Consider the following 18,567-nt stretch of genomic DNA (forward strand, 5'->3'; position numbering starts at 1 on the left):
CAAAATAAAATACAGGTAAATAAAACCGGTTTCAATCTACCATGCAAAATTCGAAGCTTCTATAATGCTGCTCCTGAAATTTTGCTATGGAAATGGTTGCCAAACTGTCTTGAAGGGGACCAAGGCTTTCCCCCACCTCTCTCTCTCTCCCTCTCCCCCTCTCTTTCCCTTCCTCCTTCCCTCTCCCCTCTTTCTCCCTCCCTCTCCTTCCCTCCCCCCTCTCTGTGTTGTGCGCGCGTGCGTAGTCGCTCGCGTGCAACACCAGCCAAGCCTGACTTTTAACATCCGAGCATCTTAACCCCCCCCTCTCCCCATCCGAGATTCCTGAAGATTTTCTAACCTGGAACCCCATCATCCCGGAGGGCAGGAAATCCGAGATTGAAGCCCCGCTCGGCCGGAGGAAAAGGGGTGGAAGCTGACACCTCCTTGGCCCCTTCCAGTCGCGGGGAGTTCCCGGGGTGGGAGGAAGGCAGAGAAAGACTTGAATATGGGTTCCAAATGCAGAATTATCCCCCCCGCCCCAAGGACTGCAAGCCAAGGCACTTTCCCTCCGGCCGTTGCGTCTGCCGGGGCGCGCTAAAGGGATCTCCCCCATCCTCCCTCCGTGCGCCCTGGCCCAGCCGGTGCTCGGCTGGCGGGCGGAGCAGCGAGGCGCGTTTGAAGTTCGCTCCGCCGCCGCTGGTGTCTCCGGATTGGGCCGGGGAGCTCGTTTGCATTGACGCCACTAAAGGCTGGAGGTCAGCCCTTGCGGGGACTTTTATTGGCTGCGCCGCCGCCCGCGCCGATCCTGCGCCCGCCGGGGCTGTCAAACTCCGGAGCGGACTGGCGAGGCTGGGAAGCGAGGCGGGGGGGTGGAGGGCAGCGCCCGCTCGAACGTCCCGGGGCTCCTCTTTTGGCTCGGGTTGCAGAAGCAAGAAGCCTCCGCAGCAAGCAACAGCAACCAGCTCTGCAAAGCCGGAGAGCCCAAGCCGTGCCAAGCCGTGCCCGGAGCGCGCGAGGAACCCGCCGTGCGCCCTTGGCTGGAGATCCGCGTCTCGCCTCCTTTTGGCGAGCCAAGAAGAGCCCCCCCCCATTTTAATCCGTTCCGCGGCAGATTGGACGCCCCCCTCTCCCCTCCCTGCCTAGACTCCCCCTTGCCCCCTCCCTTCCCCTCTTTTTTTTTGGTGCCAAACCAAAGCGGGACTTTTTGGGTAGCTGGGTGCGCCTAGGGCGCAGAGCGACGGTGCTGGGGAGATAAAGAGGCGGCGGCGACGGTGGTGGTGGTGGAAGAAGAAGAGAGGCGGCGGTGAGATTGGGAGGGGGGGGGGTCCTCCCCCGGCGATCAGCTCGGCTTCTTTTGATCTGGATCCTTCCAAACTTTAGAACCCCCACCCTTTTTCCCCCTGCGTCGCCCCTCATCCCTCCTGCCTTTTCTCTTGGACGGTTTCCCCCCTATTCTTTTTCTTCTCTTCCCCCTCCCTTCTTTTTTTGAGGGAGGGGGCGCGCAGCTGGCTGGACGCATCTGCTTGGAAGGCCCTCCTCGCGCGCGGAATCCCCTGGTTCGAGGTGCGGCGGAAGGAAAAGCCTCTGTTTTTGGAAGAAAGGGGCAGCGGACGTGTGGATGCGCTTCCCCGGCTCTTGGAGTGGGGGGGTTGCAAGCCAGGGCCGCGGGTGGGGGAGGGAGGGGGGGAGGCGAGGATCTGGCCGCGGAGATGACTCGGACGGGCTCTCGATGAAGGCGGGAGCGTAACCCCGAAGGGGGGGCCTGACACCCCCTCCCAGTCCGGCTGGAGAGCCACGTTTTAGGAGCTTGGAAAGAGGAAGGGTTTTTTGGGGGGGGGCTGCTGCCTATGTGCGCAGGGAGAGCGGGTGGGGGGCAGGAGGGGGCGAGGGCTTGGATTTGGGGTGGGAGCGAAATAAGGGGAACCCCTTCCTTTCCTTTTCATTGCAAGGTCTCCACTGAGCTCTCGCGCCCCCCACCCCAAACTACCTCTATTTGCTAAGAGAGAGAAGGAGGAGGGGGTTTCTGGGGGTGAAGCTCCGCCCAGAAGTGATGTGACTCCTCCCCTCCTCTTAATCCCCCCCAAACCTTGGGGGGCATTTTCCCCTCTCCCCTTTTTGCGTGGAGGGGGGGGACAGGGGGGGAAAGATAGAGACAGAAAGAGAATGTCGTGATTTAAACTCCCGGCCGGAATTTCAAGCCCCCCCTCTCATCTACCTCGCCTCACCCACTGCGATTTCGAGATCGAGACCCTCCGGATTCGGAAGGGACCCGGAACGATGCATCTCCGGATTTGGGGGGCCGCGCCCGAGAAACAGCTGGCTGCGTGGATGGGGACCTTGGACCGTTGGGCAGAAATAGCCTATTAACCCCCTTTTGGGGGGTAAAAAAAAAAAGGACAACGTTCCCAAGCGAGAGGGGGGAAAAAAAGAGCGAGAAAGAAGTAACCTTGAGATCTAGCGGCTTTAAAACAAAACAAAAAGCCCAACGCAAAAGCAAACAGCCATGGGTTGTGCTCCCAGCATTCATATATCTGACAGCCGGGTGGTTTATCACAGTAACAAAGATCCCGAGGACTCCAATTCGTCCCAGCAAGGCAACCCGGTCCCTGGATTATTCATTAAATCTTCCAACTCCACCTCGTACAAGTTGAGAACCAATGTGACTAAAAAGGACTCGCGGGACAACATGGAGGCGGAATCCAGGACCAAGAGACTCAGCGTGAAGGTAAATCTCTCTCTCTCTCTCTCTCTCTCTCTGTGGGGGGGATAAACACCCCCCCCCCCAAATTCCTTTGGGAACCTGGGACCTGGTTGTTCCTGCTGGTGGGGACAGAATGTGGAGTGGGTGGGAAAAACTTCGTGAATTCCACTTTACAGAGGCACTGAACAAGTCACTAGCCCCTAGTGCAGTGATGGCGAACCTATGACACGCGTGTCACCACTGACACGCCTAGCCATTTTCGGTGACACGCGGCCGCCGGAGAAACAGGGAGCTTTAGGGAGTGCAATTGCAACCGCAATTATTATTATTTTTCCTCTCCCCTTAATTAAGAGGCCGGGCGATTTTCGCCCCGCCGATATTTGCGATGGCTGGGAGGGGCGAGAACACCGCCTCCCAGCTGATTGGCGTGGTGCCAAGCATCGAACGGTGGTTGGCTCGCAGGGGCCGCTGGGAGCGAGGGGAGGGGTTGCAGGCCTCCTCCCTTCCCCCTGCCCAGGAAAGAGTTGTAAGAAAGCAGTGTACTGTATTTGAAAAGCGCGCTGCTTTCTCGGAAAGCCAGCTTTCCTGGCCAGCACAGGGCTTTCCCGCCGCTCCCTCCCTCCGAAAACACAACGGAGGTCCACAGCGAAGCCGAGTGGAGCAACGGGAGGCTCAGGCTGGTGGCGGTAGACCTCCGGGTTTTTTTCGGCGGGGGGGGCAGGAGGACCTTCCTGGCTTTCCGGGGCAGCTGGCTTGAGACTTGTGCCGGTCAGCAAAGCCAGCTGCACGCCGGAGATGTGGAGAGAAAGAAGGGAAAGAGAGGGAGGGAAAGAGGAGAGGAAAGAAGGAGGGAGGGAAGGAAGGGAGAGAAAAGTGAATGAGAGGGAGAGAGAAAGGGAGGAAGAGAGGAAGGAAGGGAGACATAAATATAAAGAGGGAGAGAGAGGGGAATAGGGGAAGGAAGGAAAAGAGAAAAAAGTGGAAGGAAGAGAGAAGAAAGGAAGGGAGAGAGAGAGAGAAAGAGAGAGAAGATAGGAAGGAAGAGAGAGTGAGAGAGAGCAAGAAAGAAAGAGGGAAAGATTGAGAAAGGCAGCGTGTGTGTGTGTGTGCGCGTGTGTGCGTGCCGCTGATGGTCCGGGAGCTTAGCGTGTGCATGGAGAGATGAAGAGAAAGAGGGAGAAACGCAGCGTGTGTGGGGTGTGTGCGCGCGCGTGTGTGTGCTGCCAGCGTGTGCGTGGAGAGATGAAGGAAAAGAGGGAGAAACGCAGTGTGTGTGTGTGTGCCGCTGATGGTCCGGGAGCTTAGCGTGTGCGTGGAGAGATGAAGAGAAAGAGGGAGAAACGCAGTGTGTGTGTGTGTGTGTGCCGCTGATGGTCCGGGAGCTTAGCGTGTGCGTGGAGAGATGAAGAGAAAGAGGGAGAAACGCAGTGTGTGTGTGTGTGTGTGCCGCTGATGGTCCGGGAGCTTAGCGTGTGCGTGGAGAGATGAAGAGAAAGAGGGAGAAACGCAGTGTGTGTGTGTGTGTGTGCCGCTGATGGTCCGGGAGCTTAGTGTGTGCGTGGAGAGATGAAGAAAGAGGGAGAAACGCAGCGTGTGTGGGGTGTGTGCGCGCGTGTGTGTGTGTGCTGCCAGCGTGTGCGTGGAGAGATGAAGGAAAAGAGGGAGAAACGCAGTGTGTGTGTGTGTGTGTGCCGCTGATGGTCCGGCAGCTGCAGCGTGTGGGGGGGGGGGCGCCGATGCTAAGGCAGTCCGTCCGTGGTGGGGCTGCAGGGCAGGCACAGCAGCCCAGGGAGAAAGAGGGAATTGAGATAAAGAGAGAGGGAGAGATGAAGGGAAAGAGGGAGAAAGGCAGGGAGAGAAAGATAGAAAGAAAGAGGGAGAGAATGGGAGAAAGGGAAGAGGGAGGATGAGATAGACAGGAGGGAGAGGGGGAAGTAGGATAGAGAGAGGGAAAAGGAAGGGCTTGGAGAAAGGCAGGGGGAGAGAAAGATAGAAAGGAAAGAGGGAGGGAGAGATAGAAAGGAAAGAGGGAGGGAGGAAAGGGAGGGAGAGATAGAAAAAAAGAGGGAGGGAGGGAGAGATAGAAAGGAGGGTGAGGGGTAGTAGGATAGGGAGAGGGAAAAGGAAGGGCTTGGAGAAAGGCAGGGTGAGAGAAAGATAGAAAGGAAAGAGGGAGGGAGGAAAGAGGGAGGGAGACAGAAAGGATAGAATTATAGATGCAAGAACTCGCTCATGTGTGATAGCTCACGCCCACACTTTATTTATTTATTTATTTATTTATTTATTTATTTATTTATTTATTTATACTTATATGCCGCCCAGTCCCAAAGGGACTGTCACTCAGACACTGTACTTTTCTGCCCACCCCGAAAAAGAATTAGAGGGAACACTGCCCTCGCCCCTCTGCTCCCTGCTCGCCTTCCAGAACGGTGTTACAGGAGACGGTGCTAAGGTAAACCCTTTCCGGGTTATTAATTTGTAATTTTAAAAAATCATGCCGGGCTCGCAAAAAAGAGAGTCTGAAAAAAAAACCTGCATGGACGTCGCACCATTTGCTTCCTCCTTTGGCGGCTCATAACTAGATTTTTACAACCCCCCACCCCCCTTGATAAGCTTTTTCTTGAATCTGAACAGTTTGGGGGTTCGCCAAAGAGAGAAAAGTGAACGAGAGGGAGAGAGAAAGGGAGGAAGAGAGAAAAGTGAACGAGAGGGAGAGAGAAAGGGAGGAAGAGAGGAAGGAAGGAAGAGATAAATATAAAGGGAGAGAGGGAGAAAGAGAGGGAGGGGAAGAGGGGAAGGAAGGAAAAGAGAGAGAAAGAGAAAAAAGTGGAAGGAAGAGAAAAAAAGGAAGGGAGAGAGAGAGAGAAAGAGAAAAAAGTGGAAGGAAGAGAGAAGGAAAGAAAGGAAGGGAGAGAGAGAAAGAGTGTGAGAGAGAAGATAGGAAGAGAGAGGGAGAGAAATGATAGAATAAAGGGGAGAAAAAAAAGAGAAATGAGAAAATGATTGAGGCAGAGAATGACAGGAAAGAGAGAGAAAGATAATTATGCATATTTGTTATTTAAACTATAAATATCACAAAATTATGTTTTTTCTCAAGGTGACACACCACCCGAGTTATGCTCAGTTTTTTGGTGAATTTTGACACACCAAGCTCAAAAGGTTGCCCATCACTGCCCTAGTGAGTCGATTTCAGCTGTCTACTTAGGTGCTGTCGCGTTTTAACTGGTGAGTCGCCAGTTTCTAAACGTTGCTGTCTTTTTTTCTTGAATATAAAAAAAATAATTTCCTAAGTCTCTCCACTCCTTTTCCTCTTTTGTGGATTTCGAATCGGTTTGGAAAAGAGAATTCGGGTTTCTTTGGAAATGTACAGATTACTTTCAATGTTCTCCCTACACCTTCCTGCCCCCCCCCCTAAAATGTCACCTTGGGCCTGTAGGTGTGTCTTAGACTAGTGTTTCCCAACCTTGGCAACTTGAAGAGATCTGGACTTCAACTCCCAGAATTCCCCAGCCAGCAAATGCTGGCTGGGGAATTCTGGGAGTTGAAGTCCAGATCTCTTCAAGTTGCCAAGACTTAGACAATAGTGCAAAATTCGGTGCAAAATCAGCGTGGAAGGCAGCGAGGGATCTAGGGTTTCTCTTTTTAACCTCATCCTGGAACATTTGTTTGCATAAGCGAAAGTTTGCTTTCCCGAGTAGAAACAGAATAGAAACCTTGACACAATAAATGTTGCTTTCTGTTGTTATTTATTTTTTTTAATGTACGCATCCCGGATTCCAGCTTTTACGAAGGTCTGCAAAAGATTCATGGGTATTTCCCTGGGTGGACTTAAGAAACCAAATATTGCAGGAGGAGAAATCACGGGGAAGCTAAAACCAATGTTTTCAAAAGTGATTTTTCTTCTTCTTCGTTAGAATGGAGGAAATTGTTTGGCCTTTGGACTATGGAGTTCTGATTAAAGAAGGTGGCGGATTTGCATATAAAGTCCGTGGAACCATTCAGGAATAGGATGCTATATAATTTATTTATTTATTTATTTATCAGATTTGTATGCCGCCCCTCTCCGCAGACTCGGGGCGGCTCACAGCAATAATAATACAATGTAAACAAATCTAATATTTAAGTTAATTTTTTTAAAAAAAACCCAATTTAGAAACCAATTATACATACTAGCATACCATACATAAATTTTATAAGCCTAGGGGGAGGGAAAATGTCAATTCCCCCATGCCTGATGACAGAGGTGGGTTTTAAGGAGCTTACGAAAGGCTAGGAGGGTGGGGGCAACTCTGATATCTGGGGGGAGTTGGTTCCAAAGGGTCGGGGCCGCCACAGAGAAGGCTCTTCCCCTGGGTCCCGCCAAATGACATTGTTTAGTTGACGGGACCCGGAGAAGGCCAACTCTGTGGGACCTAACCGGTTGCTGGGATTCGCCTGGGATTGCAGGCAAATGCATTGGTGACAGGTGGAAGGTGGCTCAAAATGTAGAAGGATCAATTCACACCATTGCCAAAATAACATTAACATAACATCCACGGAGAGGGGCGGCATACAAATCCAATAAATAAATAAATTTTTTAAAAAGTTCCAGAAACAATGGCTTCCAAATTTAAAACGTGGGTGTCCCAGTATAGTCGGATAAAATTAAATTGGCTTTTTATTTCGCTTCATTTCTATCTTCTGTTGTCATGAAATGGATTATGGTTGCAGGCACGCATAGTTTTCTTGCTGTTCCTCATTCTTGGTATTTTGGTTTTAAAACCCATCCTTTGCGGTAGGACTGGCTGAGATAGAAAATGGCTTTATGATCTTCCAGTGGTGCATTAGGCCAAGGTAGTGTTTCTCAATTATTTTCTGTTAGCCACCCCCTGCTCCCGGAAGAAGTAAACATGTGGCAGCCCAACTCTCCACCGGAACAATTGTTTGCAATATTCAGCATGGTTTTGCTGAAAAAACTCATGTGGCTTATCAGCAGGGGTCTCCAACCGTGGCAAACTTTAAGACTTGTGGACTTCAATTCCCAGAATTCCTCAGCTAACAAAGCTGGCTTTGGAATTCTGGGAGTTGAAGTCCACAAGTCTTAAAGTTGCCAAGGTTGGAGACCCCTGCTTATCAGTGTGACTGGGTTTTAATGCGTTTAAGTGATGCTTTAGTTTATTTCACTTCATGCTGTTCGATGCCAACATTTCTAGACATTTGTAGAGTGCTGTACTGCAGGCCACTGAAGCTGATCTGTAGGTCAGCGGTTCAAATCTCATCACCGGCTCAAGGTCGACTCAGCCTTCCATCCTTCCGAGGTGGGTCAAATGAGGACCCGGATTGTGGGGGCAATAGGCTGGCTCTGTTAGAAAGTGCTATTGCTAACTTGTTGTAAGCCGCCCTGAGTCTAAGTAGAAGGACGGCATAAAAATTGAATAAATAAATAAAATAAATAGCGGTCTTTCCTCGCCTTCCACCATAGTCACAGTGAAGCCAAGCGCTACATACACTTCGTCAATATTTCCCCATCTTAGCTTTCGGGAGATTTACGTTTGTCTCATTATCTCCGTCTCTCTCCTCCTTTCTTTTCATCGGTGTTAAATATTTTTCCATGCGGTCTCCTAAGGATTTGATATCTGTACTTCATATCTCCTGCTCTGTGCTCTGTGCTATTGTTTGGTGCAAAAAAACCCCTACTCCCTGTGGCAAAAAAAGGATGTGCCCTGGGGTCATGCGCTCCCCCTGACATGATGCATGTGATACCTTACACAGAACTGTATCAGTCAATATTCTGACCATAGACTGATCTTCAGGTTGTACTGTTATAATAAGAATAATAGAATAACAAGAGTTGGAAGGGACCATAGAGGGCTTCTAGTCCAACCCCCTGCCTGTTGTGGTTGGCTCTGGCCCAGCTCCTGCCCCAGGGAATGTGGAGGTGGATGCAAGGGAAACTTCAACATGTCATAGGCCTGTTTTATTGCCGACAGAGTCAGGTAGTTCAGTTTCCTCGGACGAAGAAGAAGCTGGGAGTGACTTGGAAGAGGGGGGCTTGGCACACAGCCCAGGAAGCCAATCTCCATTATCTTCGGTCGATTCGGATGTGGAAGTCTTGGACCCACGCAGGCACAGAGTTATGCGTAGAAGAGACCAATTGAGGACATATTACAGGAGATAAGAGAGGCCACCTGTGTTTGGGTGGGGCTCCAGTAATTAGTGCTGCTGATATAAATAGCAGCGTGTGGGTTTGGCCGTTGTGGAAGATTATCTGATCGTTGTTCTTCAGGACTGCCTTGCTGTTTCCGGACTTTGTTTGTTGATTTTTCACGACTTTGAAACCAAAGCAGAGCAAAGTGTGTGTGTGTGTTTCACTTCATGGAAGAAGAAGGGCTGTGACGTTTCTTCACAGCTGCAAGCTGGGTACTTAAGGACTGATTAAGGGAATTGTACAGACTACCAGGTTGTTTTGGGATGAGTGCTCTTTGCAATACAAAAAAGAGTGCTTAGTTTATTTTGAATTTTGTGATAAAGAACATTGTTTTCAATTTTCAAACGTGTGTGTGTCTGAAATTTGTACCCTTGAATTTTCGGGAGGCTGATACCAGAGAGCCCGGCAGAACACTGCCCAGGCAGGTGTCAGTGTCCCAATAAACATCTGAGAAATAAATCAGAATCCAAACCTTGACTTTCTTACTACTACCGCACAAATCCCAGCGGCCGATAAGGTCCCACAGAGTTGGCCTTCTCCGGGTCCCGTCGACTAAACAATGTCGTCTGGCGGGCCCCAGGGGAAGAGCCTTCTCTGTGGCGGCCCCGGCCCTCTGGAATCAACTCCCCCCGGAGATTAGAACTGCTCCCACCCTCCTCGTCTTCCGTAAACTACTTAAGACCCATCTATACCGCCAGGCATGGGGGATTTGAGACACCTTTCCCCCAAGCTTATTATAATTTATGTTTGGTATGTATGTGCTGTTTGGTTTTTAATTGATAGGGTTTTTTAGTTTTTTCTTAATATTAGATTTGTGCCTGTACAATATTGTTTTATCGCTTGTTGTGAGCCGCCCCGAGTCTTCGGAGAGGGGCGGCATACAAATCTAATAAATTATTATTATTATTATTATTCTTCCAAGTTCCAATTTATTAAAAGAGCCATGTGGGATACGAACTGTGGTCAAACTGATATTAATTTTTCCTACAGTTCTCCACCCTGGTTAAGGTTCATCCCCACACCCACAAGTTCATCACGTGGACCACCCTGGTCCTTTCAACGTCCATGGTCCACCTCCATACTTCCGGCTGGTGCTGAACAAAGGATGACCTTGATGGCCTAGCTTTTATCCACTTGATTTAAATGAGGATATAGTATCAAAAATCGAGGATTTGGAGTTAGAATAAACTCCTGCAGAAAAGAATGTTATTCTCTTGTTTCTCTTGCAATTGTTCTTTGAATTATAATGTTTTCGCCTTCCATTGTATATCATACGTTTTTGGAAGAATCACTTTAATATGTGTATATGCCTGTCATCTTCATATTACTTGGCCAATCATAGCTGCCCACAAACAATTGTATTTGAATGGGCTGCCCTGGTTATGATCATTTTCAACCACCTCTATTCCAACAGTGTGAAGAACTTCGTTATTGGCTGCTTCTTTTCTCGTAAAGCAATTTAAAACCAGCAGAGAGACTTTTAAAAGATTGCCCTGCTTATCGGTTTTTTTAAAAAAGCCTTTTCTTTTTAAAACCTAATTGAGAAGTCTGTGCTGCTTAGATGACCACAGCTTTTTTAGTTTACGTTTTTATTCGTTGTTGTGAGTCAGCCTCATCTTGTTTCTGGGTGTAGGTAATCCATAAATGCTTCGATAAAAATAAATGAAGGCTGGCAAAACAGTGAAATCTTTGAAGTGCCTCTTAAGGACATCTGAGCTCAACTCTTGTCTGAACCAGTAGTGGGTTCTTACCGGAACGGTAGGGGATGTCAAACCGGTAATAAAAGTTGAGTGCATGTATAGCTTTGGGTCTTTGGCGTCCATGTCCCAGCGATATTTTTCTTGCTGGGATTTCGGCAATTTTACCTCCGGGACCGCCTTCTGCCGCATGAATCCCAGCAGTTGATTAGGTCCCACAGAGTTGGCCTTATCTGGGTCCTGTCGACTAAACAATGTCATCCAGTAGGACCCAGGGGAAGAGCCTTCTCTGTGGCGGCCCCAGCCCTCTGGAATCAACTCCCTCCGGAGATTCAAACTGCCCCCACCCTCCTCGCCTTCCGCAAGACTCTGAAGACCTTCCTATGTCACCAGGCATGGAGTAATTGATGCCTTCTCTTATTGACTGGTAAGATTTATGTGTGGTATGATTGAGTAGTATTGACTGTTTTTAAATAATAGTGGAAAAAGGGGTTGGAATGTTGAGAGAGATATAATTTGCATATTGGTATGTAAATCAGTTTTTTGCAGTTGGAATTCTTGGGGATTCCTATGCTGACTGTTGGTGAATCTGCATCAGAGACAACAGATGTATAGTGAAATATAGTTATACTGTCACGTTGTTTATTTGTGTAAATATGAAACCAGTTCAATGAGAAAAGAAGAAATAAAAGCATAAGTTTTATATTGGAGTCATTGTATCTGTACCCCAATATACATAGTATCACGGTTCTGCTATGAAGAGTCTCTGCTATATGAAGTGAAGAACATCACTTATACATAGAGAGCAGATGTATAGTGAAATATAGTTATACTGTCAAGTTGTTTATTTGTGTAAATATGAAACCAGTTCAATGAGGAAAGAAGAAATAAAAGCATAAGTTTTATATTGGAGTCATTGTATCTGTACCCCAATATACATAGTATCACGGTTCTGCTATGAAGAGTCTCTGCTATATGAAGTGAAGAACATCACTTATACATAGAGAGCAGATGTATAGTGAAATATAGTTATACTGTCAAGTTGTTTATTTGTGTAAATATGAAACCAGTTCAATGAGGAAAGAAGAAATAAAAGCATAAGTTTTATATTGGAGTCATTGTATCTGCACCCCAATATACATAGTATCACGGTTCTGCTATGAAGAGTCTCTGCTATATGAAGTGAAGAACATCACTTATAAACCATCCATAACATAGAAATCCAAAATAAATAATAATAAAATAAATACATGGACGTTTGGGGGAATGATGGCACCTGAATCTTGACTAAATGATTGTCCTTGAGATGGGGCTACTTGGAATAAAAGCCATGAAATGGCATCACAAAGCAGAAAACTGGTGATGGGATTTTAACCATAAGCAGAAGAGGAATTCAGCAAGCTCGTGAGTCAGCTTTCTCTCTTCTTTTGGGTATCTATCAATTTAATATGTTTGTGTTTTCAGATAATCCATCCTTGGCCACATATATATAAATGGAATGATGTCATTTGCCAGTCCATGATTCATATCCTGGTTTTATAAGCTCATGGTTTTAACTCTTCTAATAACCAGGTTTGAATTTCTCATTTCTTAAAGGTTTTTGTTCAAAGCTTTACCCAGAAGAAGCATTCTTGGCTGTAGCTTAGCAGTCACTCAAAGTCCGTTTTAATGGCCAGTGAAGAATGTTATGCCTTGTAGGAGCCATAATTAATTCACTTATTATTCTTTCTCAACTGCTTAATGGTGAGACTTCCCTGGGTCGCATGCCAGTAAATTACAAGCATAAAATAGAGAATGGTATGCAGCGATAAAAACAGTACATGATAAAAGAGCAAGAATTTAAAAACAACAACAACAACCCCAAGAAACAAAAGTAGAAATCAAAATCCAATTAAGTTTAAAAGGCCCAAAATGGCAACTAAATAAGAATAAGTAAGGTAACTTTGGAGAACAATGGTAAATAAAAATGTTTGAGAATAATACGTTATTCCCAGCTACTTCCCTTTTAGATTATGGTAATACAGTGGCTGGAAGTAACATAGAAACATAGAAGTCTGACGGCAGAAAAAGACCTCATGATCCATCGAGTCTGCCCTTATACTATTTTCTGTATTTTATCTTAGGGTGGATATATGTTTATCCCAGGCATGTTTCAATTCAGTTATTGTGGATTTAATCAACCATGTCTGCTGGAAGTTTGTTCCAAGCATCTACTACTCTTTCAGTAAAATAATATTTTCTCATGTTGCTTCTGATCTAACCTCAGATTGTGCCCCCTTGTTCTTTTGTTCAATGTATATAAATGTTTCAATCATATCCCCCCCCCTTTCCCTTCTGCCTTACAGACTATAGATTGAGTTCATGAAGTCTTTCCTGATACGTTTTATGCTTAAGACCTTCCACCATTCTTGTAGCCTGTCTTTGGACCCGTTCAGTTTGATCAATATCTTTTTGTAGGTGATGTCTCCAGAACTGAACACAGTATTCCAAATGGGGTCTCACATTTGACAGACTTGTTTTACAACAGTTACAACATACGACTAGAATGGGTAGGCTCCATTATGGTCCTGATGTAAACCGAGGCGGGCTGGTTCTCTCATTGTGCTTAAATTAAACCTCCTGATTATGAAAACTTTGGTGCCAGGGTTTATGCTACCCATTTAAGCCCCAATGAAAAAAACAAGAACAGCAACAATCCACATGTGTGGACCTATTTAAATTATACATTACTGTATCTAGGAAAGCAGCACAGACACGATTGCTAGAACAAAAGTTTGACCGATTTATTACAGCGTTGGCTTTTCTCATTGGGTTGGAAGGAATTAGAATTGCAATTTAAAAGCAACCATAAATTCTGCCTGATAGGAACTTCTGACGAATTGGAGGTAATAAATAGCAGGGTTTGAAGTATGTATTCTTCCAGATCTTCCTTCTGGACTGTCAGTTGAACTTTTGGCCTGAAAATTAAACTCCCCCGTTTTTATCCTATTTGGTTTTTTTTTTAAATGTGGAACTTAACAAATCAAATCCAAGTTTTTCTTTTCCCCCCCGCATTGTTTGAAAGCTTGATTTGTGTGTGTGCATAGGCACGCAGGTGTGGTTGTCTCTGTGTCTCTGTGTTACCTCTCTGTGTTTGTGTGTGTGTGTATTTATTTATCTATTTATTTTTATTATTATTATTATTATTATTATTATTATTATTATTATTGTTATTATTATTATTATTATTTATTGGATTTGTATGCCGCCCCTCTCCGTAGACTCGAGGCGGCTCACAACAATAACAAAGACAATGTAACAAATCTAATAATTTAAAAAGCACTAAAAACCACATTATTAAAAGCAAGCATACACACAAATATACCATGTATGTTTTATTATTTTTATTATTTATTAATTTACTTTTATTTTTAATGATAAAGTTGAACGGGGCCAGAGTCGGGCTACAAAAATGATGGAACGTCTTAAGCATAAAACGTATCAGGAAAGACTTCATGAACTCAACCTGTATAGTCTGGAGCAGAGGTCCCCAACCGCCGGTCCGCGGACCGGGACCGGGCCGTTGGGGTTTTCCAGCCGGTCCGCGGCGTCGGAGACCCAAAGCCCATCCTGCGTGGAGGGAGACGGAGCCAAGCGGGGCCACCCGGAGACCTTTTCCCGTCTTCTTCTCCTCGCTCGCTCCCCTCATAACCAGCAGCCCCGCTCACGGGGGGATGCCCGTTCGTAGCTACGCCAGCCCGCCAAGCGTCGAGGGGGCTTCTGAGGCTGAAGGGAAGAGCTGGAATGCCCTTCCCGCGTTTAGATTGCTTGCCGTTGGGGGAAACGGAGGAGGCGGCGGCGGGGCGCGATCGCCTAGTTTCTGGAGCGAGGAGAAAAGAACCGCCGCCTCCTCCGTTTCCCCCAACGGCAAGCAATCTAAACGCGGGAAGGGCATTCCGGCTCTTCCCTTCAGCCTCAGAAGCCCCCTCGACGCTGGAGGGATGGTTATGAGGGGAGCGAGCGAGGAGAAGAAGACGTCCCACTCATCGCTCCTGAGGGAACGGGCGAGGGCGTCGGAGACCCAAAGTCCATCCTGCGTGGAGGGAGACGGAGCCAAGCGGGGCCACCCGGAGACCTTTTCCCGTCTTCTTCTCCTCGCTCGCTCCCCTCATAACCAGCAGCCCCGCTCACGGGGGGATGCCCGTTCGTAGCTACGCCAGCCCGCCAAGCGTCGAGGGGGCTTCTGAGGCTGAAGGGAAGAGCCGGAATGCCCTTCCCGCGTTTAGATTGCTTGCCGTTGGGGGAAACGGAGGAGGCGGCGGCGGCGGTGGGGCGCGATCGCCTAGTTTCTGGAGCGAGGAGAAAACAACCGCCGCCTCCTCCGTTTCCCCCAATCTAAACGCGGGAAGGGCATTCCGGCTCTTCCCTTCAGCCTCAGAAGCCCCCTCGACGCTTGGCGGGCTGGTAGCTACGAACGGGCATCCCCCCGCGAGCGGGGCTGCTGGTTATGAGGGGAGCGAGCGAGGAGAAAAAGACGGGAAAAGGTCTCCGGGTGGCCCCGCTTGGCTCCGTCTCCCTCCACGCAGGATGGGCTTTGGGTCTCCGACGCCCTCGCCCGTTCCCTCAGGAGCGATGAGTGGGACGTCTTCTTCTCCTCGCTCGCTCCCCTCATAACCATCCCTCCAGCGTCGAGGGGGCTTCTGAGGCTGAAGGGAAGCGCCGGAATGCCCTTCCCGCGTTTAGATTGCTTGCCGTTGGGGGAAACGGAGGAGGCGGCGGCGGTGGGGCGCGATCGCCAAGTTTCTGGAGCAGATAGGCTTTGAGTTTTTGGCTGGGGGGGGGAGAAGTAGGACCTTCCTAAGTCCCCCCCCCAGTCAAAATCACAAAGCCAAGCAGCCCCCAGCCGCCAAAGGAGCCTCCTCATTCTCCCCGCCCTGTGGAGAAGTGTGGAGGGCTGCGTCACTAAGCTCCACCCCTCCATAACCCCACCCCCATATGACCAAAGCCCCCCCCCCCCGGGCCGTAGAAAACTCGTCTAACTTAAAGCCGGTCCCTGGTGCTAAAAAGGTTGGGGACCTCTGGTCTGGAGGACAGAAGGGAAAGAGGGGGACATGATCGAAACATTTAAATATGTTAAAGGGTTAAATAAGGTTCAGGAGGGTAGTGTTTTTCATAGGAAAGTGAACACAAGAACAAGGGGGCAGATCCTGAGGTTAGTTGGGGGAAAGATCAGAAGCAACGTGAGAAAATATTATTTCATTGAAAGAGTAGTAGATGCTTGGAAAAAACTTCCAGCAGACATGGTTGGTAAATCCATAGTAACTGAATTTAAACATGCCTGGGATAAACATAGATCCAGCCTAAGATAAAATACAGGAAATAGGGCAGACTAGATGGACCATGAGATCTTTTTCTGCCACCAATCTTCTATGTTTCTGTTTTATTAATTGGATTTATATGTATATTTATTTTATTTATTTTATTATTTTTTATTTATTCTTTGTCCAATATCCAATACATATGAAAGAGAATAGACATTAAGTAATATATAAAAAGATAGGAAATAAAAAAGAAGAGAAGTAGATGGGAAGGAGAGAATATATATGATGTATGTGATGAGAGAATCAGATGTTGCATAATAATAGATTTTTTTCCTAACTTTTGTAACTTGCATGATACGGTTTTCATCCAGCAAATGAGGGCAGATGATTTATCAGTCTCCTTTCAAACAAAACCTTTTGCCTGCTTTGGGATAACATCCCACACAATGCCATTAGGAGGCTTTAAAAAGCAACAACAGTTGGTTCGTATGACACGCTCAGCCCTAAAATTGGTTTTGCAAATTGCAGTGATTTGTGTTCACATTATGGGGTGAATCCAAATAAACCAATTCTTCTCTCCTAAGTGAAATTCCAGTGCATCCAACTTTGCTAAGATGGGCCGGCATAGAACAGTATGGATTGCATTGGCTGCCGATCAGTTTCCGATCACAATTCAAAGTGTTGGTCATGACCTTTAAAGCCCTACATGGCATTGGACCAGATTACCTCCGGAAATACCTGCTACCGCACGAATCCCAGCGACTGATAAGGTCCCACAGAGTTGGCCTTCTCCGGGTCCCGTCGACTAAACAATGTCGTTTGGCGGGCCCCAGGGGAAGAGCCTTCTCTGTGGCGGCCCCGGCCCTCTGGAACCAACTCCCCCTGGAGATTAGAACTGCCCCCACCCTCCCTGTCTTTCGTAAATTACTCAAGACTCACTTATGCCACCAGGCATGGGGGAGTTAAGATATTCCTTCCCCCTAGGCCATTACAAGTTATGCATGGTATGTTTGTGTGTATGTTTGGTTTTATAATAAGGGTTTTTAGTTGTTTTATTAATTGGATTGTTACATGCTGTTTTTATCATTGTTGTTAGCCGCCCCGAGTCTGCGGAGAGGGGCGGCATACAAATCCAATAAATAATAATAATAATAATACTGTATGTCTATAGCAGGGCCCCAGGCAAAGGTAGATTTGGACCGGTTCACCCCAACTGGTCGCGACCCGCTAGTGATGTCACGACGTCATGGAACTGGTTTGGTTGATGCTGGTTCATGTGTGCCGCCATCTTTAATGTTTTTTTTTAATTAAAAATTTAAAATTTTCTAGAGTGTTTATGTCCGAAATGCGGTGTGGGTTCCAGACAGGTGAGCTGTATTCAAGGATTCATCTGCCGAAAGTTTTGCATGCTCTGGTTAGTAGTGTGAGATTACTGGAGCAGAAGCTACGTCGGATTAGGTTAACAACTCTTGAAGCCTTTTTGGCATTGGTATTGCAGTGGGCTTTGGCATTTAGGACATTTGATATGAGTATTCCAAGGTCTTTTACGGAGTGAGGGTTGTCTGTAAGGTCTTGTTTATTCAACTTGTATTTGGTGTTCTGATTCTTTCTGCCAATGTGTAGGACAGAGCATTTTATTCTGTAAAATTTTGCAGCAGGCTACAGTGGTACCTCTACTTATGAACTTAATTCGTTCCGTAACCAGGTTCTTAAGTAGAAAAGTTGGTAAGAAAAAGCAATTTTTCCCATAGGAATCAATGTAAAAGCAAATAATGCGTGTGATTGGGGAAACCACAGGGAAGGTGGAGGCCCTGTTTCCTCCCAGGAGATACTTAGAGAGGCCCCATGGAGGCTTCCCCGCCCACTTTTTGGCCCTGTTTCCTCCCAGGAGATTCCTAGAGAGGCCCCATGGAGGCTTGTCTCCCTGCCTTTTCCGGCCCTGTTTCCTCCAAGGAGATTCCGAGAGAGGCCCCATGGAGGCTTCTCCCTGCCTTTTCCAGCCCTGTTTCCTCCCAGGAGATTCCTAGAGAGGCCCCACAGAGGCTTCTCCCTACCTTTTCTGGCCCTGTTTCCTCCCAGGAGATTCCTAGAGAGGCCCCACGGAGGCTTCTTCATGCCTTTTCTGGCCCTGTTTCCTCCCAGGAGATTCCTAGAGAGGCCCCACGGAGGCTTCTCCCTGCCTTTTCCAGCCCTGTTTCCTCCCAGGAGATTCCTAGAGAGGCCCCACGGAGGCTTCTTCACGCCTTTTCTGGCCCTGTTTCCTCCCAGGAGATTCCTAGAGAGACCCCACGGAGGCTTCTTCCCCGCCTTTTCCGGCCCTGATTCCTCCCAGGAGATTCCTAGAGAGGCCCCACGGAGGCTTCTCCCTGCCTTTTCCGGTTACAGTTTCGGAGGCTCGGGTTTGTAAGTGGAAAATGGTTCTTGAGTAGAGGCAAAAAAATCTTGAACACTTGGTTCTTATCTAGAAAAGTTTGTAAGTAGAGGCATTCTTAGGTAGAGGTACCCCTGTACTTCCTTATGTTTATTTCTTTGATCTTTTCTGTACTGCATTTAAAAAAAGAAAAAAAGAAATCCGATTTTTCTCATTGGTGGCTATTTGTTTGTCCAACTGCCCGGTGAAAATCCATCTCGTCTGGAAAGGCCCAGCTCACCCACCGCTTCCTTTGTTTTCCAATGGCGCTTTCTCTCCTGTTGCAAGTG

The 18,567-nt window shown here is 47.6% G+C and overlaps 1 protein-coding gene across 2 annotated transcripts in view; it reads left to right on the top strand.

Moving 5' to 3' along the window:
- The first annotated feature begins 689 nt into the window (after positions 1–689).
- Positions 690–18,567, top strand: part of LOC139173550 (high affinity cAMP-specific and IBMX-insensitive 3',5'-cyclic phosphodiesterase 8A-like) — a 135,914-nt gene continuing 118,036 nt past the window's right edge. Inside the window, exon 1 of one of the 2 annotated variants that reach the window (XM_070763501.1) lies at positions 690–2,707. In XM_070763501.1, coding sequence (XP_070619602.1) covers positions 2,486–2,707 — 222 coding nt within the window. In that variant the 5' untranslated portion in view covers positions 690–2,485. Of the gene's footprint in view, positions 2,708–5,834; positions 5,909–18,567 lie in introns of those variants that run through there. The other variant, XM_070763502.1, reaches the window with a different exon arrangement.

The sequence above is a fragment of the Erythrolamprus reginae genome, chromosome 10 (genome assembly GCF_031021105.1).
Source record: "Erythrolamprus reginae isolate rEryReg1 chromosome 10, rEryReg1.hap1, whole genome shotgun sequence".
Taxonomy (NCBI): domain Eukaryota; kingdom Metazoa; phylum Chordata; class Lepidosauria; order Squamata; family Dipsadidae; genus Erythrolamprus; species Erythrolamprus reginae.